Raw genomic sequence first — 24,569 nt, 5'->3', positions numbered from 1 at the left:
TTTTTCTGATTTATTTATTGCACCTTTAAAACCTTGCAGTGAATGATTATAATGCAGTTACATAGTGAAATAAAGTGATTTTTTCTTCTATTTATAATACCATTCAGAGTACAATTCTGTTCTATTTAGAATAAAATTAGTTTTTATTTTATTTTAAACTAAACCAAGTAAATTATCAAGGAGTAAATTTTAAGGAAGAGTAAATTTTACTCCATTTAGACTGGGATCAAATGCTGTCTTTTTTAGAGTAAAATTTTATTCAATTTGAGTCAGATGTACTCAGTGAAATTTACTGTGCATGGATACTTCTGACACTGTGGATTAGAGCAAATTCAAAATAAATTCAATTTTGTGCACCCAGCTCTTGTCTATTAAAGTCATTAAAGATGTGTGCTGTGGAATCATTACACCCTAAAAACAAATACTTCAAAGAAATCTTTAAAGCCCAGCATTACTATGATATTCATACCCATGATGAGAGGATGTGAACTGCAAAAAGTACTGTAAGGTCTTGCTGTGCTTACAGGTATTTAACTGTAAAGGACAAGCATACCTTAAGAAAAAAAAATCAAATCAGGGCTTACTGCAGCTGTGTATGCTTCTCTACCCCCGCCCCCCGTTTAGATGATTGGTGCAGGTGTTCTAACCAGATGTTTGCCTGAAAAATGTTGTCTTAAATGAGGTGTTACGCGCTGATTACTAAAAGCAGTCGCCTCTTTTAGTTGTAAAACACGCTTTTCACGTAGTTCCCACACGTTTCCACACAAATGAAAACATTTAGATGTCTTATGTCCACACCACATTTCTGTTTTTCTTTGAGCCTCGGAGGCTGATCGAGAGGGCTCAGGTCTCGTTTTGCCAGTTCTTGATGCACTCAGGGATACGCGAGTGGTCGGCATGGCAACAGAGGAGTCAGGTGCACTGGCACGTGTGCGATATTGATATATGTACAGACAATGATGCATATTTAAAAAGCAGATGGTCGAGTCTAATTTGCTGCATGCAGAGAAATCCTAATCACGCAGGAACAGTCTCCAGCCCCACGGTGTAAAATCTGCTCGTTAAACGCAGTCTTACGTAAAGCTGGCGAAAGTGTGTGCGCAGATTGTGCGCAACAATTTGCGCCAAAACTCTCCATATCGACGAGGGGCGTTTAAATGCGCTCGTGAGGAGGGGGGCGTGTGGGGTGTGTGAAGGGTTTCGCGTGGGGGAGGGGAACCTCTGAGCATCACTCTTGTGAGTGTGTGTGGATGGCGTGGGCTTCTCCTCTCCGTCTCCAAACCGCGCAGCAGCAGCAGCACCACCACCACCACCATCATCGTCACCACTCGGCTCACAGCGACAGCCTCGTACGCATCACCATCCTCATCCTCCTCCTTCTCATTCTTCATCACCACCATCTCCAAGCTGAAGAGGGACCCTGGCATCGTAGGATTTAAGGTGAGGTGAAATTAATTAGCGTTTAGTGGCTGATGGCGCTGATTCTTTCCCCTCTCCCTCTTCTTTTCTTTCTTTTTATGTTTGCATTAAAACATGAAGAGAGGGGGGCGATGGGTGTGTTTGCTTCACACGGCAATTAGGATCGATTTTGTGAATCGAGACTTGGCCCTATAATCTAATCCAAGTCGTGACAAGCCGATGGCAGTGTGATTTCTAAGAATGGGGGCATATGTCAGGAAGCAAGCGAAGAGACAATCGGCTGGTTTCTGTAACAGATTTATAGTTATAATCCATCCGCATTTGTAGGGCTGTACAAATTGGCCCTTTTGGCGACAAGGCCCTTTTTACGGCTTATTATAAATGAAGACATTTACGACCGCACCGAAGGCTTAAATTTGGCCATGTTTAATCCGAGGCATGTATCCACATTGTGAAATATACAAATCGTGAAAGCAGGACAGCACAGTACAGATCTGACAGGCTGACACTGTTGGGAACAGGCCCGTGAGAGGAGAATATCAGGGCTGCAGGAGCGATTTTGGGGATCTCTTTTGACTGTCGTTGAAGCCATGTTATCAGGTGTCCAGATTATCACCACAAAGGAGGCTGGCTGAAATCTCCCTTTAACAACCCTGCAGGAGATGCTGATGACTATCTGCCCTGCGTGGTCTTGCAATGAAGTGATAAACAGCTGCTGACTTATTGCTCACTGGTTTTGGAATGAGGGAATTAAAATAAATAAATAAATGAATAATAAAGAGCTTTAGAGAGCAGTAAGCAATACAAAGACATCCTCCTCATCCTCAGGCCTTCCTCTTCCCTCCAGTGACAGGCCTGTGTGTTGCAGGCTGTGTGAGCTGTAGAGAGGCTGTCAAGTTGACAGCAGTGAGGAAATGTGAGACGAAAGTGGCCTCGAAGCTTTTGTTTGCGTCAGACAAGTCTTAGTATTGACTCTTTGGTTTCTTAATGGAAAAAACACAGAAAGAAGTACCTGTTGCATCTATCTATCTATCTATCTATCTATCTATCTATCTATCTATCTATCTATCTATCTATCTATCTATCTATCTATCTATCTATCTATCTATCTATCTATCTATCTATCTATCTATCTATCTATCTATCTATCTATCCAGACTTTATCTACACAGACTGTTAGTTTTTCAGGGGTCTCATCTATAATCCTCATAACCTTACTATTTTATAAGTGTCCCCTTGTGTGAAGTTAATGTGGATTTTGTTTTGTTTTTTTTTAGCACCAAGCAAATCTTTTAAAATCTTCCCATAGGCATCTTAGTTAGTTCTTTGATCTCTCTATCTCTCGGCAGGCATTAGACCCGAGGCAATATTAATGCTATCGGTAACAGTGTTGCATTTTCCTTCCATCAGGAGGCTGTGCAATGATGTGATTATAAAGAGGTATTGATGACGCTCAGTGTCCCGAGAAAAGGTCAAACCAAGTAAAAACATCTGCGCAGGTCCAGCACGGTTGCAAAAAAGCCTCACAATAAAGTGAAGCATTTTTGTGATTTTGTTGCTTGATTTCAGTGTGTTGGTCATACTGACATACAGGCACACATGCTTGTTTTTAAAGTGCATAGAGATTATGGGCTGTGAATGCGCCCATCCAGGATATTATTAGGTTAGAGTCCTACAGTTTAGCCTGGCTGACCAGGCCTGGTAGGGTTCCTTTGATCAGTGCCAGTAAATCTGTTTGTCATGCTGACATTGATGGATCTGCTGCCTTCTGATGGGAAATCATCTTCTGAATGAAATTTAGAAAAAACAAATCAACAGTGTGTGATTATAACATCCAGGACAGATGCTACAGATGCTGGCATAAACATAAATGTTTTTTTCTTTGTTTTCCCACTAATTAATGGTAATCTTGAGCTGATTCGCTTATCAAGGTTAAAGCTCCATTTACAGCTTTCTTTTTGCCACCTACTACGATTTCTGACTCTGTCCTTGGTGATAAGTAACGACGACTGAATGCCATAGATGAAAATAGCTCAGAGCATTCACAGACTGTATACAAAAGATACGCATTCTGCTCTCAGTTAACGTTTTCCTAATAAGTCTCAGTCTCTAACTTGATATCTGGCTAAATCCAACATGGTGTACTTTTTCTAAAATGTTTTCCACATTACAGTCAAAATGAACAATAATCCAGTGAATGCTTTAAGGTGGACCTAACTTTAAATTTTTAACCCGCAGTGAATTTTGAATCAGTCAATCAAGAGTAAAGAAGCTACTGCCTTGTCACAAAACGGTCATCACAGCAGGTAGCGCAGCATTTTTAATGCTTGATGCCCTTCGTAATGCCAGTATTGAACCAGTGACCTTTCACTTGCCAAGCAGATGTGTAAAACATTACACAACCACCACTGATGACGCAAAGCAGCTGTTCCTCAACAGTTCATACAATATCATTGAAACCTTGAGTTAAAGGTAAAAGTCTTCACTTGTGTTGGTGTTACTAATATATTATTATAATAATGTTGGTCAAGGATCAACACTGAAGCTGACCAATCACGTGGCTTGAGCATTCAGCTAGCATTAACTAAGAAATTAGCATTAACTAAGATGTTAGCATTAGCTAAGAAATTAGCTAATGCTAATAAAAACTATTACCAAGAAACCAAAAGGAGTGACCTAAATTTGGCAACAGCAAATATAGCTTTCTAATATATTTACTATCTACTGTATAAAGTAATGACAAAAACACTTAAGATGCTTAACAACTGCTTCAGAAGAGAGTTTTATATAAACAAGAACGCTTTTAATATAGCTAACGTGTCAACTGCGACATTGATCCTAAACCAACTTTAATATGATGATGCAGGAAAAATATCAACATGGGTGATCCAATACACCCACATCTTGACTGTTTGGTTTACATCACCCGTGCTGGACTGTAAAAGCAACAATATATATTTTTTATGTGTAAATGTCCATAAACTTATGGACCTAACTGCACAAGTAAAGAAGATGTTCAAAATGCTCGGTTCATTGCTTTACAGCGAGACGTCATTACTCAAGTAATTTAAACCCCCTGGTTTTGCTTCTGGTTCTGATTACTTGTGTGAACGCAATCATTCAAGAATTATTATTATCATTATTGCTATTATTATAAAACAGTTATATACAGCTTGGTTAATCGTTTGCATTCATTTGCAGTAACTTGCAAAGATTTACAGAGATATTTTTAATTAAATAAAAGCTGTTACTCTTTGCTGTAAGAGTTTTACGCTTTTATATGCGTCACACAGTTTGGGTTTCTGTAGCTGACGAACATGTAAACTATGCCTCAAACCAAAAATCTACCATTGCCATAGTTTAATGATATTTATATTTCACTGGTTTAGTTCAGAAGTATTAAAATAAATGTAAATATACCAGTATTTGATGAAGTACATGATGTGTACTGTACAACTGACAAACACTTACTGCTCCGTGAGGCCTGTTATTACCTGTCAGACCTCGTTTTGGGAGAAAGTGACATCACACTGATGTCTCATCACCGTCTGTCCGTGCTTTCGCTGCGCCATAAATTAAAAGTGACAAGTGGTTTTATTGCACAGTGACCCCGCCTGTAGCGTCTCCCTGCAGAAGCATACGGACCACCTGAACCGAACCTTTAAAATTGTTCTTTAAACAGCACGTTTTCCAAAAAGCAACGTGACACTGTGGCAAAGAATAAAATAGATATCAGTTTTATAGTTTGTTTTTCCTCAATTTCAAGCTTGGTCTGTTTTATCACACGGCTTCCATCCAATCTGCATGTTTTCCTTTTTTTCAAATAAAGAACATTTAGAGATTATATGATTTCAGGTTTTTTCTACAATAGTGTCAGATCCATTTGAGCCATAGTCACACAGAGCAGCTCTTCAGCATACGATGAGGCATTTAGGACATTTGTGCACCAAGAACAATCAATTAGATTCACTGTTTTCAAGGCCTGATGTTTAACCCTGTAATTATTGCTCAGGCCTGTCTGTGACTCAGCAGAGGACGCACACTGAGTGAATATGGAGAGGCAACAGGTGTAGTCTGGATGGGAACCATTACAGGCTGGTTAGATGGTATAAGTGGATAAAAGAAAAGAGAAGCAGTTTAAAGATAAAAACATGACAGGCAGAGATGGATTATGAAACTCAGATGTAAAACACAACGCCGCATCAACAGCAGTTTTTCATTACAGTTTGTGGAAACATTCAAAACTGTTAAAATGAAAAAGGTTAAAAGGTTGTGATTGTGACAATTTATTAAGTGCAATGCAAAATCAAATAAAAAAGAAAGAATTATTAGAATTCTGATACTTTGATCTTGTTTAATGTTTCATGCTGCCTCTTCCGCTTTAACTCTAGACTATAGAAAAACTTGCAGTTTCTGAAGCTGTGAGATGAGTTTTTGCCGTCATCGTCTTGGTGATGAAATGTGATGAGAATGGGACGGGTCTGACTGCGAAACTGCAAGCTCATTGGCTTCAGTCGTATAATATTCTTGTACATATCAACACTATATTAGGTACAACTTGCTAGCACTTGGTTGGTCTGTTTTTTACTTCAAATCTGTCTTAATTCCTCAGAGCCTTTTTTGTCCATATTGACGTGACAATAACACACAGTTGCTGCAGATTTGTCGGCACACATCATGCTGAGAATCTCCTGTTCAACCACATCCCAAAGGTGCTCTGCTGGATTGAGATCTGGTGACTGTGGAGGCCATTTGAGTACAGTGAACTTGCTGAGATGATTTGAGCTCTGTGACAGGGTGTGCCAGTCATAAAGGGATAGACCTGGTCAGCAACAATCCTCAGGTTGGCTATGGTATTTAAACAAAGCCCAGTTGGCAAAAAATGTGCCATGAACCATTACATCACCAGTAGCCTGAACCATTAATGCAAGGCAGAATGGAGCCATGTTTTTGTGTTATTTATTCCAAATTCTAACTCTACCATTTAAATGTTGCTGCAGGAATCCAGACTCTGAAACTACAATTCACACAGGCTCATTCAAAGTTTCCCGGTCTAACTTTGAATGAGCCTGTGTGAATTGTAGTGTGCAGGTCTTAGCTGACAGCAGTCGCACCCAGTGTGGTCTTCTGCCGCTGTAGGTCATCAGCATAAAGGTTTGAAGTGTGATTGGAACGAGTGGTTATTCGAGTTATTGTTGCCTTCCTATCAGCTTGAAGCAGTCTGGCCATTCTACTCTGATCACTCACGTCAGAAAGGCAGTTTTACCTGTTTTCTTTTTGAGACCATCATCAGTAAACCCTAGAGATGGTCGTGTGAGAAAATCCCAGCAGGTCAGCAGATTTTTAAATACTCAGAACAGCCCGTCTGTCACCAACAACCATGCCATATTCAGAGGCACTTAAATCATCTTTCTTCCTCAATCTGATGCTCAGTTTGAACTTTAGCAGGCCATCTTGTCTTGATTTGATTTCACCATCTTGATTTGAATTGCCGCAGGTGTACCTAAAAAGTCTAACGAGGGTCAAGCGACACATTTAACTTCTGTAGGGCCTCTCTAAAACGTTCATGTTACTGGACTGCGCCCTGTTAGAATTTAATGTTGAGCTGAGTGAGCCAGTCTCTCTAGAGTTTGTGTTTTTTGTGTCTTTTTGTGGCATCTTTGAATTCATTACACGTCACTTTTTGTTTCTTTGTTGTCACTTAAGCAGACTTGGCTCTGGGTCTACAGGAAACATAAATAGATGCACTGAAAGTACCCGATGAGTCCCTTGCTAACAAAAGCATCTTTCCATTAAAGATGCTTCGTTACCAAGCCTGACTTGTTATTTTAACCAATGTAAATTCTCGCTTTTGTTGCAGACAGCTTCAACCTGTAACCAGTCAAGCAAATTGGGAGTCAGCTCTGAGGTGTCCTGATCAAACTGAAGCCACAGCACGTACAGGTGGCCTCTCAAGCTAAACCTTTGACTTGTTGTGCGTCTTCTGTACTTCTTTAACATGGAGGACGGCTACCAAAACCGGACTGCCTTCATAAAAGGAGCCAAAGACATTGCCAAAGAAGTCAAGCGGCAAGCTGCCAAGAAAGTGGGTCGCTCAGTTGATCGAGTGAGCGATGAGTACAGCAAGCGCTCCTACAGCCGCTTTGAAGAGGACGATGACGATAACTACCCCATGCAGGGAAGTCAGGATGGAGGCTACTACCGTGGAGACAGCCAGGCAGCGAACGACGATGAGGGCGGCCACAGTGACTCCACAGAGGGTCACGATGAGGATGACGAGATCTATGAGGGAGAGTACCAAGGAATTCCCAGGGCTGATTCAGGAAAAGGTAGCCTTGCTGGGGGTCCAGGATCGGTGGGAGCCGGAGCTCAGCAGTTCAGAGATATCGGCGTGTCCGAGGCTGAGAGGAGGAAGGACCAAGAGGAGCTGGCCCAACAGTACGAGACCATTTTGCAAGAATGTGGCCACGGGAAGTTCCAGTGGAGCCTGTACTTCGTCCTGGGCCTTGCACTCATGGCTGATGGCGTGGAGATCTTTGTGGTCGGGTTTGTGCTCCCCAGCGCTGAGAAGGATATGTGTCTGTCTGAACCCAACAAAAGCATGCTAGGTAGGACTCTGCTCCTTCTGTTGCAAATGTTTAGCAGGCTTATTATCAGTTTTATACATGACAGTGCTGTTAATAATCTACACATTAGTCCCCGTCAACAAACCTTGGCTGTGTATCCAAGGCTTGCTACAACTCATTCCTCTGTGGCATGATCTTTACTTCTCAGCCAAGAACTATTTAAAAAACTAAATGAGTCACACTGTTGCAGCATACTTGAAATACTCACCAGAGCGTGAGATGTGTATCAACTCTGGGGAAAAATCTTTTTTTGTTTGTTTGTTTTTAAAAATGACTGGTCTTCATTTTTTTAAGGACAAACATTTACACACACAAGTGAGGCAGTAACAGGTTCCTGCCAATGGTTTCATGCCACCAGACTGATTTAGATAATGTTGTGTAATGATGCAAAAAAGAAACACAGCAATGCAGCAGCAAAGAAGCGAGAGAGAGGCAGAGCGCTCGGTGGATGCAGCAACGTCTATGTTAAACATTTCATAAAAAACGTTTTGTTTTATGTTTTAGTTTTTAATAAATATTCCAAAGAATAGTTTTAACAACAATGAGCTCTTCAAAGATACAATGAGTGACTGAAACTAGCCTCTTTAACATACACTGCACCACTCCAAAGAAGTTGGGATGCTGTTTGAAATGTAAATGAAAACTGAATGCAATAATTTGCAAATCTCATAAACTCACATTTTATTCACAACAGAGCTGAGAAAACATTGAACATTAGGAAAATGAGGAGTCCACTTGGCTGATTTTTGGAAGTTAAATGTCCCGTTTTTGTCTCAGATAGGGTTCTAGCTGCTCAGCAGTCGTGGGTCGTCTTTCTCGCAATTTTTCTTTCCTGATCCACCAAATGTTTGGTGTTGGGGAAAGGTCTGGACTTTATGGCAGGTCACTTTAGCACACAGACCCTTCTACTATGAATCAATGCTGTTGAAATAGATGCAGCGTGCTGTTTAAGATTATATTATACTGCTCTAAAGCAGCGGTCCCCAACCCCCGGGCCTCGGACCGGTACCGGTCCGTGAGTCGTTTGGTACCGGGCCGCGAGAGTTGAGGCTCAGGTGTGAAATGTGTGGTTTTCAGGGTATTTATTGGTTTTCAGCGTTATTTTGTTATCGTTTTTAATCGTTAACTCGGTTTTCCTGGGTCTTTTCACGTATGTTATGAATAAATCTTCTTTTTTTCGGTACCGGTACTAGTTTTGATTTTGTTGTATTTATCCGCGACACCTTAAAGGCCGGTCCGTGAAAATATTGTCGGGCATAAACCGGTCCGTGGCGCAAAAAAGGTTGGAGACCGCTGCTCTAAAACATGCAGAATAGAGGAATCCATGTTTTTATGTATTTTATTTCACTGTTTTCTACTTTGTTTCAGTTTATTTTAAATTATTTTAGCTTAAAGTTGATGGTTGAGTCTTTGGGTCATGTTCACGTATGGCTTCTTCTTTACACAACAGTTTAAATCTGCATTTGTGGATGGCGCAGTGAACTGTGTTCACAGACAATGATTCCTGAGCCCATGCATTGTTTCTGCCTGAGCACCTGAAGCATCCTGCATCATTTTCAGCCTCTAAATCGTTTGATATATTTGGTACTATACATGATGAGGTATTTAAATTCTTAGCAATTTTACATTTAGGAACAATATTCTGAACCTGAGAAACTCTGCCTCTTGTCTTAAACCCAATCATGTTACTGACCGGCAGCCAATTATCCTAACTAGCTATTCAGTTTTTATCTTCATTTTATACCAACCTTTTGGGGAGTTGGGGTCGTGTATGAAAGATGTTCATACGCACCATGACATCACCCACCGGGTTGGTCAGTTTAAAGTGTGGTGTTTAGCATCATAACTGCCACTATCTTGATTCTTTGGAGATCAAATGACCATATTTGGATGGTCTTTTAGAACAATTACCCACTAGAGTCATATAATTTTAAAGATAAATGCATTAAAATGGCCCCAAAGGCATCATCAGCACAAACATGGTTAAGAGGTTTTCAGTCACTCAGATTACAGTCATGAAACAGTGGTTAAATCTTTTATCAGGAAGTCTGTGGGGATTAACACGCTTTTACAGCCAGCTTCACACTGGCACTTCCATGTTTTCTTCTTTTCTCAGCCTTTCCCTCAGAAGGGAAACAAAAGAAATGTGCATGTTTATCATCAAACTATCAATCTGATTTGAGATATAGTAGAGTTATCATGAGCCGGCAAGTCTTTGTAGTCTGACAATTGAATTTCCTTTGCTCTCTCTGCAGGTCTTATTGTATATTTTGGGATGATGGTTGGCGCTTTCCTATGGGGAGCTCTGGCTGACCGGATAGGCCGTCGGCAGTCTCTTCTCATCTCTCTCTCTATCAACAGTATCTTCTCCTTCTTCTCCTCCTTTGTCCAGGGTTACAGCACCTTTCTGTTTTGCCGCCTCCTCTCGGGTGTTGGGTAATTAAAATAATTATAATAACAAAAATACTTCTGTTGTTTCTGCCCGTGCCATTTAGTTGACTTAAAAAAAAATCATCATTTCATTTATTGAGGGGCAATAATCTGCCCAAACCTACCCGGACCATCTTTGTTAAATGATGAATTCAAAGTCTCTCGTCTACACAGTCCTCATTTATAAGGTGCTTCACAAACCCAAAAGAGGCAGACAGGGAAAGTGGAAAGCAAATCTGTGGTTTAAAAATTAAACTCCTTCTTGCAGACAGGAGCAGCTCAAAAGTGTTCCCCTTAAACAGAGTTTTAGATTTAGTCCCCTTCTTCCCACTGAGTTATCGGTTCTGTCACTAGCTAGCTAACATAAACTAAGTCTATTAGCCACAACCAACCAACCATGGTAGACATGTTCTCAAAACTTTAGGCACTTATTTCTTTAGTCCAGCTTCACAGACAGAGTTACAGCTAAGTCTGTATTTGAGAGCAGAAAAAAAAAAAGTTGCAAAACTCCTGTCTGATATAAGCGACAGGTTCGGTTTTAGAGGGTTAACCTGAACCTGTCTGACAAAGTGTAGTTCAAAGATCTCAAAAAGGGACACATTATGTGATACGATCTAAAGAAACAGCTTAGAAGCAAAGTCACTGACCTTTATCGGCCTAGAGCAATTTCTAAGGCTTTGGGACTCCAGTAAAACGTGGTGATAGCCATTTCAACAAATGGAGAAAACTTGCCCAGGTGACCAAAATTGGCCTATCAAGAGCACATCGATGACTCATCCAGGAGGTCCCAGAATAACAAATGCAGACCTGCAAGCTTCACTTGCCTCAGTTAAGGTCGGAGATCATGATTTAACGACCAGAAAGAGACTGGGCAAAAATGGCATGTATGGGAGCATCTCCAAGGAACTCTACAAGCTGAACGTTTTGGAAGGTTTGAGTCCCATTAGATCTGACATAAAACTAAAACAGCATTTCATAAAAAGAACGTCATACTAACTGTCAAACACGGTGGTGATAGTGTGATGATCTGGGGCTGCTTTGTTGCTTCAGGGCAACTTATGGAACCATGAATTTTTCTCTCTACCAGAAAATCCTAAAGGAGAATGTCCAGCTATAACTTTGTACCTGAAGCTCAAGCATCAACGACCTGAAACATACCAGCAAGTCCACCTCTGATGTGCTAAAAAATAAATGAATAAGAGCGGGACAAAATTCTTCCACAGTGATGTGAAAGTGCCATCCTCGCTGCGAAGGATGGCACAGGCAGTTCTTAGGTTTAGGGGGTAATTACTTTTTCACTGCACAGTGTGCCATAACTGCAGTATTAGTCCCTTCCCTTTTGAAACTTTTAATTTTTATCCGGCTGCACAAATGTAATTTTAACAGTGAAATTGCACGAGCACAAAATGATTTTGATGATTCATTTAGTTTTTACAACGTGCAGCAAAGTGTTCAAACAGAGTTTCTCAAGTTTAGCGAACTGGCAAATTGAAAGCCTGACATCGTTTCCATTTGGGCTCAAACCAGTCGTTTTCCCGCTGAGCTCCTGTGAGTTTGTTTTGCACCATGGTGATGATAATCACATAAGCACAGAGACATTTAATGCACTGGTTGTGTTAAAGCTTTAGTGGCTAAATGAAACAGCAATTGCTGCACATTCAAGGTCTGAGAGAGCCACGAGTTGGAAAGTTTCGCAAACAGTTGCTCTACTTTTAAAAACAATAACATAAGTATGTTGCTTGACTCTTGATATGATACAGAAGAAAGAGCCCATCTATTCAAACACACATATACATATCAAAAATAGTATCACTGATACAAACACTTCACCTCTAGGCTCAGTTGTGTTCTGAATTTTGCAGAATCGGTGGTTCGATTCCCATCGTCTTCTCGTACTACTCTGAATTTCTGTCCCAAGAGAAGCGTGGCGAGCACCTCAGCTGGCTCTGCATGTTCTGGATGATTGGAGGAATATACGCATCTGCAATGGCCTGGGCTATAATCCCACATTATGGTGAGTACAGTGATCAGAGTAAAGAAAACAGATAGTTATGGATCCTTACTTTCTCTGCCCAGGCTGACTGATCATCATCAAATGCCTATGAGATACAAATAAAGCTCTCTAAATATTATATTACAGTCTCTTTATTTTACAATTATTATTATGCATGTACGTATGAACAATCCCACCAAGATGTTAATATTTTTGGAGATTTGTCAGTCAGTTGAAAAGCTCGAGGGTAAAACGTAAGCTGACTTTGTTTGCTAGAAAGTGATCTGCCCAGAAACCGTGCACTGAGGGTGACCTCTGACCTCTAAATTCTGTTTGAGAACATGCTTCATAGTGAGTTTTAAAAACATGTTATTTTCACTGCACTGAAGGTTAACTATTTGGAAATGTGTGCTCACTTCTTTGTGTTGGCTTGCTTTTTCCTTTCAGGATGGAGTTTCCAGATGGGCTCGGCGTATCAGTTCCATAGCTGGCGCGTGTTTGTGCTAGTGTGCGCTTTTCCGTCAGTTGCAGCCATCGCTGCCCTTAACGCCATGCCAGAGAGCCCACGCTTCTACTTAGAGGTTAGCAGATGTGCTTGTTTAAACAGTTAAGTCTTTGTCTTACAGTAATAGCTGCTGATATGTTTCTCATTATTAAATCCATGCCATCTTTAACAGAATGGCAAACATGACGAAGGCTGGATGGTTCTGAAGCAAGTTCACGACACAAACATGCGAGCGAAGGGATACCCAGAGAGGGTGTTTTCTGTAAGTATCAGTGAGAAAACAGCAATGTAAATCTCTCAGAGCGCTCACAGCAGAGGGAAGTGTGGGAGAGGGAGAACAGACGGGGTCTCTGGTCAGATACCCATTGGCTGCCTGGGGTTACGCCCCTAGTTTGGAGTAAGCTGAACAAAAAGACACACTGACTTTGGATCAGAGCCGATGACTTGTGCAAAGGAAACTTGCTGCTATGTGATGCAATGAAAACCACAGCGTATATAAAGGACTGATGCAACCACTATGACATCACCCACTGGTTTGTGGCCTCAAATTTAACCGGTGCAGAAGATGTATTAACACAGGTTTGTTTGTCACATGACATCATGCACACATTGCTCAAGAGTTGCCTGCCATGTTGGATGTGATACACCCTCTGGTTGCTATGGAAATGTGAAATACCCAGCTGGTCAGCAGTGGTTCCTGGAGGTTGCTACCTCTTGCTGGGTGAAATCAGTTTAAATGAAGATGCTGCACCGAACACCTCTCAGGAATTGTCTTGGTAACAGGTTGTTTACCTGTAGCTTTTCATGTTTGTCTGCAAATACTTGCAGACTACTAGCTTAGCTATGGTACAACTTGATAATGAGCAATGCAGAAAGGACATGGAGAAGGTTTACATCAGGGCTACAGCCAACAAGTTTTATGAGGCGCTACTTTTACTTTGAATACTTTTACTTTGAATAGCTACTTTTACTTTGAATAGCTGGCTTGTGTTGCACATTTCTCAGTTTAACTGCAGATGGGTCATTAGGACATTAGGACATGATGTAGATAAGTTCAAAGTATTTTATGTAGAAAGCTGTAAATGTAAACTTGGCCATTTCTGAAATGTGGATTTAAGGCAGTGGTTCCCAAAGTAGGGGCACGCCTCCTGGGGGGGAGGGGGATAGCATGTTAGTAAAGGGGGGCGCAGAGCCATTGCAGGGGGGTGGCGAGTTATGAATAAAATAAATAAATTAATTAAAGAATGCTTGGACACTGCTAGCATAATGGACAGGTTTCTTGACCGGGATCCCACACAAACACAGAGCAGAGGATGAACCATCGCCAAATATGCTTGCAAACCAACTTCCTTCTGAGCTAAAGACTAGAAAATATGATGAAGCATATCTTGCCTTTGGCTTCACCTGCACAACGGCGGTGCAAAGGTAGGTACCCCCAAAAGAATTTGTTTCCCCCGCTTTGGGAGCACGTGCTGGGATCACGGACAAACAGTATCCCACATTCTTAATTTTAAGTTCACAAACACTTCTTATAATGAAATTTTGGCGATTTTAGCTCTTTATACAGTAAATTTACAGTGGGATACAAATAATAACAAACAAACAAACATTATCACAGTTTTTAAACCCATTTTGCACAGAGAGACATTTTTTTGAAAAATGTATTGATACCAGTGTTGAATATTTTTAAACAGTAAAATAAAAAAACAACTATACGTAAAATAATTACACCATAAAGATAGTTTGTTTCGTGGTTTATTTTATTGTGGGGTGTGGAATAAACTGCAATCAAGTTTGAAAACAAAATATGGGTGTGGTTGGAGGGGGCACGCGTTGTTCTAAGGGAACGGGAGTGAGCCTCTAGTGGCTATTTGAGGAACTGCAGTATTTGGTTTCAGTTGATGCTTGATGGACAAAACTTTACATTATTACAAGTATTTTGAACTGCTTGTAAATCATCTTCGAGATAAGCTCCAAGGATTTGCTTCTTTACTTCCTGTTGAGATAAAACCTATTAAAATCGACCCACAAATCATACAAATGTGTGATTTCCCACAATATGTATTCCGGTTAAACAAGTCATGAGAACAGGAACAGAATAAATACATTGTTGTAACAGCTCCCAGTCCATTTAAAGATGCTTTACCCATTACAGAGATGTTCATCAGGCTTATGATTAACAGTAAACGTTATTACAGTCAATGTCTTTGTAATATCTGGTGGTGACTTTCAGAGCCTCTTTTTCAGAAAGTCTCTTGCAGTAGTTACATTATTTTTGAGCCAAAGTCATCTCTAATTTGACTTTTGTGACTTTGGTCCAAGGTCACCACAATCAAAACTGTGAAGCAGATGGATGAGCTGGTGGACGTTGGCACCGACACGCCTGCTTGGCAGCGCTACAGACTGAAGATTATGAGCCTCTCCCAACAGGTGAGTAAAGTTAATTAAAAAATACAGTTTACATACATTTTGTCCAGCCTACAAATGTTGTTCTTCTAAACTGGTTGTTTTTTTTTGAGTAACCAGGAAATTTGGTATTTTGGATTTTGTGAGCAAAAGCAGTAACTAAAGGGCCAAGCTTTAACAGTGTGAAATAAAAAAGGCCCCCTCTGGCACCCACCCAAGATCACAGCTTCCTCAAACTTACAGTTATTTTCAAGAGTGCTAAAGCTGAGGTGTTTTACAACTCAGGGCTGGCATTAAAACGCCTCAGTGGATGAAAGCAATGTGCAAGCACAGGTGGAAGTAAATCCAAGTGTAGCTAAAATATTATGTCTTTTCCTTTAGTTTGTCTTTGATTTTTTTTGAGTATATTAAAGGGATAATAAGCTACTTGCTTGAGCATTTATTGACCTGTCCGCCTGCAAAGTTTCTCCCAAATTCAAGTTCTGTGATAACACTCGGCACACAAAGATGATGCATTTTTGAGGTATTGTGTGGATTTTTTGGCTTTGATGTGTTTAAACTTCAGCAGCATGTTGTTGCACTGGGCTTTTATGCTCTGGGCAAAAAAATCCTTCACCAGGCTGTTTGCCTGATTTGAATTTGCACGCAGCCTACGTTCTCCTACGCACACACACGCCTACGCGCTGCTGCTTAATGCCTGCTTAATGCCCACTACAAGAAAAAGTTTGAACAATGAGAGAGTTGAAGCAGCGTTTTCTTGTTTTATGTGGAAGCCGCTGTCATGTTGCTTTCAGCTTTTTTGTTCATGAGCTTTGCTCTTGTGTTTCTCCGTGTTCACTTGTTGCAGATACGGAATAACATCCTTGCCTGCTTCAGGCCAGAATATAAACGGACGACCTTCATGCTCATGGCTGTTTGGTTTTCTATGTCGTTCAGGTAATCTAAAAAAAAGAAAACCTCCTTGCTGTCTACTGTTTCTCGTGCTCCGTTTGGGGCTTATTTAATCTCTCTTGACTCCCACAACTTTCCAGCTACTACGGTCTAACCGTGTGGTTTCCGGACATGATCAAGTACATCCAGAAGCAGGAATATGAATCGCGCACGAAGACCTTCACTAAGGAGCGAGTGGAGCACGTCACGTTTAACTTCACCTTGGAAAACCAAGTGCATCGCCAAGGATACTACTTCAACGACAAGTAATTTTTGTTTCAGGGCAACATTAATTACTTTAATGCCAAAGTAGAGAATATTGTTTTTTAAAATATGCAATAAAAAAATGTTCCTGATCACAGATTCCTTAACCTGAAGATGAAGTCCATGGTTTTTGAAGACTCCGTGTTTGAAGAGTGCTACTTTGAGGACATCACATCCACGCACACCTTCTTTAGAAACTGCACCTTCATTGCCAGCTTGTTTTATAACACAGGTAAATATGACTCCTCGTGTGCAGGAGCACTAATGAACATTATAAACTTGCTTTCCATGGCTTTCCATAGGTACGTAGCAGATCATGCACTATATGGCCACATCTCTTAATCTGTGAATTCAGGTGCTTTTAGTCTTGTTGCCACCGGTGTGTAAAATTAAGCAAAGCAAAGTGGAAGCATTTAGGAGGTGGTATGAAGTTATAGTGTGGGGTCATCGAGCGCTGAGACACAGAGTGCTTAAAAGTCATTAACATCAGCACCAAATCTGTTCACCAGGAGCTTCACGGCGTGGCTCACCATGGTCGGGCAGCCTCTATCTATCTATCTATCTATCTATCTATCTATCTATCTATCTATCTATCTATCTATCTATCTATCTATCTATCTATCTATCTATCTATCTATCTATCTATCTATCTATCTATCTATCTATCTATCTATCTATCTATCTATCTATCTAACAAATCCTCAAATGTGAGATTCTCTGTTCATTTAGCTGATGGTTTCACCTGACAGATAAATTATGTGAGAAATGCTTACATTTCATCTTAAAGTCAAAACAAAAGGCATGACACGGTGCGAGTGATCGGGCTGTCTGTACAACAGCACCCTGTCAGGAAGAATAAAACAGATGTAAGAATGTGCTGAATGGCTGATCAGAACCAGAAATTCCCCGTGTGCGGAGACCAAATCGTTTAAAAAGCAACTGAGCCGCGTGTGGTTTGGATTTCCGATTGTGCTTTAAATCAGCACGTCACATTCAGACCTGGGAAACGTGAGAAACTAAAGAGAAACGGTTCCTCTGCTAGCATACTGCGGCTATCCGTCTCAAGCTGTGGCAGATTTATTCAGCTTCAGTTCTTCTGCAGCTTTTACGGCAGCTGTAGCTTTCTCCCCGATGAAGCCAGCAATGCATTCTTTTATGTTTGTGTCATTTGTGCATCTAAAATTTTACGATCGTTCAGCACTTTTATTGCAGACTCCGTTTAATGAAACTGTTATTGATTAAGAAGCCTGTCAGAACTAATCCCCTTTATCTTCTACAGAAATGTCTCCTGACCTTTGCTGTCGTTTTTGTGACGATGGGAGATGCTGTCCTGGATGCTGCTTTCGTGTTTTGCCCCTATTAAAAACAGATGCTTGTGTGGTGGCTGCTGTAATGTTCTGGCTTCTTTTGCTAAGGGATTATTTAATCCCCTCCTTCCCAGTTTGAGGAAAACTGATCTTTTATTTGGTTTGGATTGGGTCAGACATTCTTCGGGACGTGGCGTAAATCTTTTATATTTTTTATGCTCTAAACAAAAAGTTAAGGTTGTATCTTTTACTTAGCTTTTCTTCTTTAAATCAGAGGAGAAACATGCAGAGGAGTTTCTTTCAGCTGAGGAGAGCTTCTTTACCCAGTGGAAATCACAGATGTTCACAAATTTATGAAGTTATTTAATCATTTTCAATTTTTTTTCCCTCCTTTTATGCCTTCAGATTTATTCAAATACAGACTCGTCAACTGCAAACTGGTCAACAGCACGTTTCTCCACAACAAGGAGGGCTGCATGCTCGACTTCAGCGACGACTTCAACAATGCCTACATGATCTACTTTGTCAACTTTCTCGGCACCCTGGCGGTGTTGCCTGGCAACATCGTCTCGGCTCTATTAATGGATAAAATTGGGCGGTTAAGGATGCTGGGTAGGTTAGTCTAATCTGGGTGGAGGATTCAGTTATGAGTGCAGAGGCGACTCGGTTTAACGTAACTACTGCTCCCTCTTTTTACATAGCCGGGTCCAGCGTCATATCATGTGTCAGCTGCTTCTTCCTGATGTTTGGAAACACCGAGTCGGGGATGATCGCCCTCTTATGTCTATTTGGTGGCATCAGCATCGCCTCGTGGAATGCCCTGGATGTGATAACAGTGGAGCTCTACCCCTCGGATAAAAGGTAACACGAGAGCAGATGTTTCTACTACTGCTGAGGTTTCTGTTTTCTGACAGAGTAATACTGTCTGTCTGGTTGCACTTTCACTCATTTTGTGTTGTTATAAATGCCGTCCAAAAGTGTCATTTCAGGGTTGTTATCCCTTAAGAATTTGAATTTTTATTTGTAGTTTCTTTTCTGGAGAGAGAAGGATCTTTATGGAGGTGGACTCGTTTCTGCTGAGTGATACCAGAATTTTTACCAACAAATCTGCTGTGGATGGCAAAAGTTTGAGACGCCACATCAGTGTTGTTTCTCAGTCACCCAGCTCACGCCTTGAGCCTTGAGAGCTTGAAAAAGAAGGCAGCTAGACTTCTTTAGGTTTGCAAGGATGTTTCCCCTCCCATCCAAGAGGCTTCTTCAGTTCTAAGAAACAGTGCTGAGTCCAGGTCTTTGAAGGGGCTTGTCCTCTTTGGAAGTGATACTGAGGGTTGTTGACCCACTGAACGTATGGGTCATCACATGAGCCAAGGTGTGAAAAAAGGTGTGGGTCTTTACAATCATTGAGGATTTAAGGGTCAAAGCACTCTTAACCCTCAAGGTGAGGTCACCCAAGGCAAAGTGTGAGTAAGGTTTGAGATCTATAAAGGCCACTTAAATCCCCCTTAAGGACCTTTGGGAATCACTTTTAAAAGCACTCACTCGAGTTGAATCTGAATTGGCTGTTTATTAAAAATATTGAATTGGCATATTTTTTATGAAGCGAAAAGCAAATCAAACATAGTAAAAAAAAGTAAATTAAATGCTTCTAAGACCACCATATTAACCCAAATGCGCATTTATTCAAGGTCTTTAACAATATGTTTTCTTTTAACATCCATCCTCTGCCCTGGGTCCTGGTTGTGGATTTGGAGGTACCAGTTCTCATTCCTGCCGCTTCACATTTTGCTACAAACCGAGCCACTGCATGCTGGAGGCCACCCCTTGATGAAGCCAGATAAACCACTTCATATGCAGGGATTGGAGAGATGATTCTGGGGCCGCAAAACTGGAAACCCTCATCCGCTTGGCTTCACTTAGAAATTATGTCAATAAAATTTATTAGCAGAATCGGTGTTGGCCAGTCCTCCTCTAGAGGCTCTTCATGTCATGTCCTGGTGGGATTCATATAAAAGTGTAGCTGTGTGTGAGAAAGAGGAAAGTTTTTTTTCACTTTGATTATCTTAAATATGGCCGTAATAGGTCAAATATGAAGCAGTGAGTGATAAATACTGTTAAAAACCCTCCTTACCGTGTGTGTGCGTTCTTGTCTGTGTGTCCCTCTCTTCTTGTCTCCAGGACCACAGCGTTCGGCTTCCTGAACGCCCTCTGTAAACTGGCGGCCGTGCTGGGGATCAGCATCTTCCAGTCATTTGTGGGCATCACCAAGGCCATACCCATCCTATTTGCGGCCGGCGCCCTCGCCGCCGGCAGTTTCCTTGCCACAAAGTTGCCCGAAACGAGAGGCCAAGTGTTGCAGTAAAGCCGACGACCAGCAGAGGGCAGCAGAGTCCAGCTGGCGTGTTTAACAACTAACAACATCCCTGAGAGCTTCAGCTCTGCTGTCACATACCAACAAAAACAGACTGCCATCCCCATTGTAAGCCCAGAATCCTTTGAAATGTGGATTGCATCATTCAAAGAGGAGAACACACAGAGGTAGAAAAAGATGATGTTATATTTATGATCACTTAATTTCCGCTGCTTTGTCAGGTATTCAGAATATTCAGAAAAAGAATCAGATATCTTATGGAAGAGCCACTCTTAGAGGGTGATAATGTGCTCCCACAGATGCTCAGTGACACAGAACGATCACATGATGAGAGGAAACTGATTTAAAAAAGCCATTTCTGAAGGAACGAGAATGATTTAGTCAGTGTATGTGGTGAGTTTTCCGTTTTTCTTTCTCGTCTGTCCTCGACCTCAGTGACTGGCGTCCAGTGCCTCTGTTTAATGTGCTGTGACGTTACTGGAACAGTTCAGTTTACATTTGCATCCAGACTGTTGCTCATAGACTTGCTTGCAAAAGTTCTCAAAATGAATTTCAGGGTGAACATATTTTCTGTTAAAAAACAAAAAAAACTTTCCCGTGACCCTCGATCACTGCCTCCTACTGAAGCCTGACCTGCTGACCGCTGTTATTCTCTACCAAATATTGTTAAAACATTCCAGTGAGGCTGCTGTTACTCAGACACAGAGAGCCGAGGTGCTTTTTCTCTCCCTGAGTAATTCCAGTTCTCTGCTCAGAGCCTCGAAATGCAGGCAGGCGAAGACGCATTTCACAGGATTCTCTGTTGTAAATGGGAATAGTTTGATCCAGTTCCTCTGTGTTTGGTGTCAAAGCTGATGTTTTCCCTCCGTGTCGTGTGTCAGTTTGATGATGTTTTCGAGGAACGTCTGTGGGACGGATTTTGGTCAAGTGCTAAACTGTGAGAGCAGATACTTGTGGTATTTGCCTAAATTAGTGGTGTGTGTATGTGTGTGTGTGCGCATGTTTTTGTTTGTACTCTGATTTATTCATTTACATCTCTGTGTTTCATGCAAATGACAGTGTCATTTGCGTCAGTGGGAATTTTACTTGTCCGGCAGCGGTTTGAATAAGCAGTGTGGCCACACATTATCAAGGTACCTTAGAGGTGTAACTATTGTAAAAACTAGCCTGAAATCTCCACGTAAACACCCACAGTATCCTGCCACAAAAGCATCTTCTCAGTGCCCTTGCTAATGCCTGTAAAAGGTGTAATGTTTAAGGCTTGTTCAGATAACTAATAAACAGCACAATGTTTGTGCGGTACTTTCGGCGGCTACCTTGTTTCCCACACCAGATGGATCTGCACGTTTGATCTGGCACAGATTTTACACCGGATGCTGAGGCTGGGTTTGTGTCTCCTCCGGGTCTCAAGGACAAGGACAGGAATCAACATTGTAGTAATAATTTCAGTTTTCTTTATTTTTTCTTCATGATCCCTTCAGGATAAAGCAATCAGGCCTGCGGTAAAATCAATTATATCTCCATTATTATTATCTTATTCATCCGCTCTAAAGGAAAAGCAACATATGAACCAAAACCCTGGCTTTTAAGAATTTAGATCCCTGTTATCCTTATTGTACATGTAGTGTAGTTCACCTCCAATCCATATGAGAATTAGTCAGAACATAAGTTATCTGATTGAATGGGAAAGCTAATTCTTGAAGTCGAAACAACGAAAGGAGACTGATTTAGTTCTTTTGTTTGCTGTATTTTTTTTGTTGGGGATCAAAACACGCAAACAAAGCAGTCTTCATTTACCCAAGAAAAACTGCATCATAAGCACAAATCAAATGGGAAAAGAAGCTGTTAAAAAAGTGAACAATTAGACAGTGTGGCAAGAGAAACAAGAATATAATTTTATTTTAAGGGCTCCTGATCAGACATTCCTTCACTGCGTCCATACCCGCTGGGAAAAGATGAAAATTTGTAACTCATTTTTATTTCTTTCGTCTTTAAGGGTACGCAGGCTCTTAGTTTACATGTAAAAACCTGCTGTGACCTCATCTCAAGAATCAGAATCACCCTTAAAGCGAAGCTGATTGTGTACACCTTCATTCTGTAAACATATGACAGTATTTTGTGTACTATTTGTGTGCTGACAATCAGTGAGAGAGTGTGACATTTTGACCGAAAAACGTCCTCTGGATTGTGTGTATGTGTGTGTTAGTGCTGTTATCAGCCCCCTCTATAGTAAACAAATACCCTTGTTCACTTATGGTAGCTTAGCTTAGCAAAAAGGCCTGGACATGATGGGGAACAGCTACACTGGCTTTGCTGTTTCTCCTGTTAAACTAAGCTAAGCTAAGCTAAGCTAAGCTAACTGCCTGCCAGCTGTAGCTTCATATTCAGCATATAAAGACATGAGAACATTATCTTCTCACTAAAGAATGCAAATGATACTATCTCTAAAACCTATTTCTTTGAAATCTTTCTTCAAATCTACATGCTGAGGATCATACCTGAGGGGTGTACTACAAGGTCAGGGCGAGATTAGCACATTAGCAAGCTACGTCAAGCTAAAAGTCATCAGTTTGTCATAATGATCTGATAACATTTATGATTGGAGTAGGGAGGACACTCATAGGTATCATTTTGTGCAGAAGAAGAGCTGTACCTGTAAAACCCCCATTTTTATGTTTATGAGTGCACAAAGACCATGAAGCGGAAAGCCCAGCTTACCAGAGAAAGTTGATAACCTCCATTATGATACACATTATCTCCAGCTGGGGCTTAAGCCAAAGAAAGCCTGGCTATGTTTAACTTCCTTTGTAGTACACCCCTCCGTTGTTTGCTGTTTGTGTACAAAGATGTATGTGTTTAATGAACAGATTTGTCCCATCTTGTTCCTGTTGGAAAGACTGTTTGGATGTATGTGTGTCTGTGTGCGTCTGCTGACTAAATCGTCTGTCACATATTTTTCTACTTTTTTCTGTTGCAATTCTGTTTTCATCCCTGTGATGATTACAGCTCAGTTGGGGACCACGGAATACATTTACACTATGAAAAGAAAAAAAAAGACCTATATATGCAGTGTAGAAATCAGTGTGTCGTTCTTCATAACAGACTCGGGTGCTCTTTTGCTGACACAGCCTTTGAAACAAGTCCCTTGAAAGGCAGCCAGAAATAACACACAGTCTGCTCCTCAGTTTTAGAAACACGCAGAAAAGGGAAAAAAAGAGAAAGGGATCGCATCTTAAATTCATAAAGACGGCTTCACCCCCTAAACCTTCTGTATTCAAACGACTGTGACGCATGTTCGTTATCGTATTGTCTGACTTTCTTGGACGTCCTGTATGCCAGCTGTTTTTGTCCAAAGCAAGAACTAGTGTTTTCATTGTCGTATGATGACATAGATTTGTTGCTTGCAGTGATTGTTCTTAATCAAAGTGGGGTGAAAACTGGTGAAACTCGAGTATGTGTTCTGAAAGTGAGTTAGTGGTGACTGTGCTCCTTGTTTACCTTGGAACCAGGTAACCTTTTTTGTTTTTATTATATATATATGTGAATATACATGCTTGAATTTCTGAGGAGGTTGCTTGTGATCTTGAAGATAAGCTTTGGCTGGAAAGGGAAGGACACTTTCAATGTGAAGTGCATGAAAAGTGTAATTTGACATAAACTTGTTTGTTTATGTGAGTCTGTATTAAAGGGGGAGGTTTAAGTAATCAAGTCAAACTCAAAAGGACCACGGGTTTGAACTCATCAAAAGAGCGCCCTCTGTCAACTTGAAGCTCCTGTCCAAACTGTAAAAGTTTACGGATTAATGTTGCTACGTGTAGAATTTCATTCTATATAAATATAAATAAATATATATATATATACATGTATAAACTATAAAAAGAGTTGCTGATTTGAGTTTTATCCATAAAGGAAGGCAGAGATATTGGGTGCGGTCAAAATAAAGCAAACACCAGCCTGATACGACTTCCCCTTAATGACGGCAGTCTTTTAAAAAGTGTGGGAGAAACACCTCCCGCATCTGCAGAGAACTGCAAGGATCCATCACTGTAGTTGGAGCGATGGCGTTTCTGTTTGCTTTCTTTAGTTTGACTCTGAGCTGTTTTATTATCTGATAAAAAGTTCTACTCTAAATGTGAGTTCAATTCAAGATTCAGTGTACTGTGTGTAGAAACTGTAGATGTTTGTATGTGCAAGTATGCAAATTGTGAAACAAAAAGATTACGGAAACAGTTCCAAAAAAAGTTTGGTATGACACAAAACTTTATTGTGTGTTGTCTTTGTGTTTTGTAAATCAAGACTGAACATCTTGGTAAATTCAGTA

The 24,569-nt window shown here is 40.8% G+C and overlaps 1 protein-coding gene across 1 annotated transcript; it reads left to right on the top strand.

The window, feature by feature from the left end:
- Nucleotides 1–1,257: 1,257 nt before the first annotated feature.
- On the top strand, nucleotides 1,258–20,392 carry LOC113014109 (synaptic vesicle glycoprotein 2A-like). Its single transcript, XM_026155427.2, has 13 exons — nucleotides 1,258–1,440; nucleotides 7,280–8,027; nucleotides 10,301–10,481; nucleotides 12,338–12,489; nucleotides 12,916–13,049; nucleotides 13,146–13,235; nucleotides 15,296–15,403; nucleotides 16,227–16,315; nucleotides 16,411–16,575; nucleotides 16,672–16,805; nucleotides 18,286–18,492; nucleotides 18,582–18,741; nucleotides 20,056–20,392. Exons 2-13 carry the CDS (start codon nucleotides 7,418–7,420, stop codon nucleotides 20,237–20,239), a joined length of 2,214 nt encoding a protein of 737 aa, XP_026011212.1. The 5' UTR covers nucleotides 1,258–1,440; nucleotides 7,280–7,417; the 3' UTR covers nucleotides 20,240–20,392.
- Nucleotides 20,393–24,569: the final 4,177 nt, after the last annotated feature.

This window comes from Astatotilapia calliptera, chromosome 22, assembly GCF_964374335.1.
Source record: "Astatotilapia calliptera chromosome 22, fAstCal68.1, whole genome shotgun sequence".
Classification (NCBI taxonomy): domain Eukaryota; kingdom Metazoa; phylum Chordata; class Actinopteri; order Cichliformes; family Cichlidae; genus Astatotilapia; species Astatotilapia calliptera.
The sequence above is the reverse complement of the archived record's forward strand: the minus strand, read 5'-3'. Positions and strand labels throughout refer to the sequence as shown.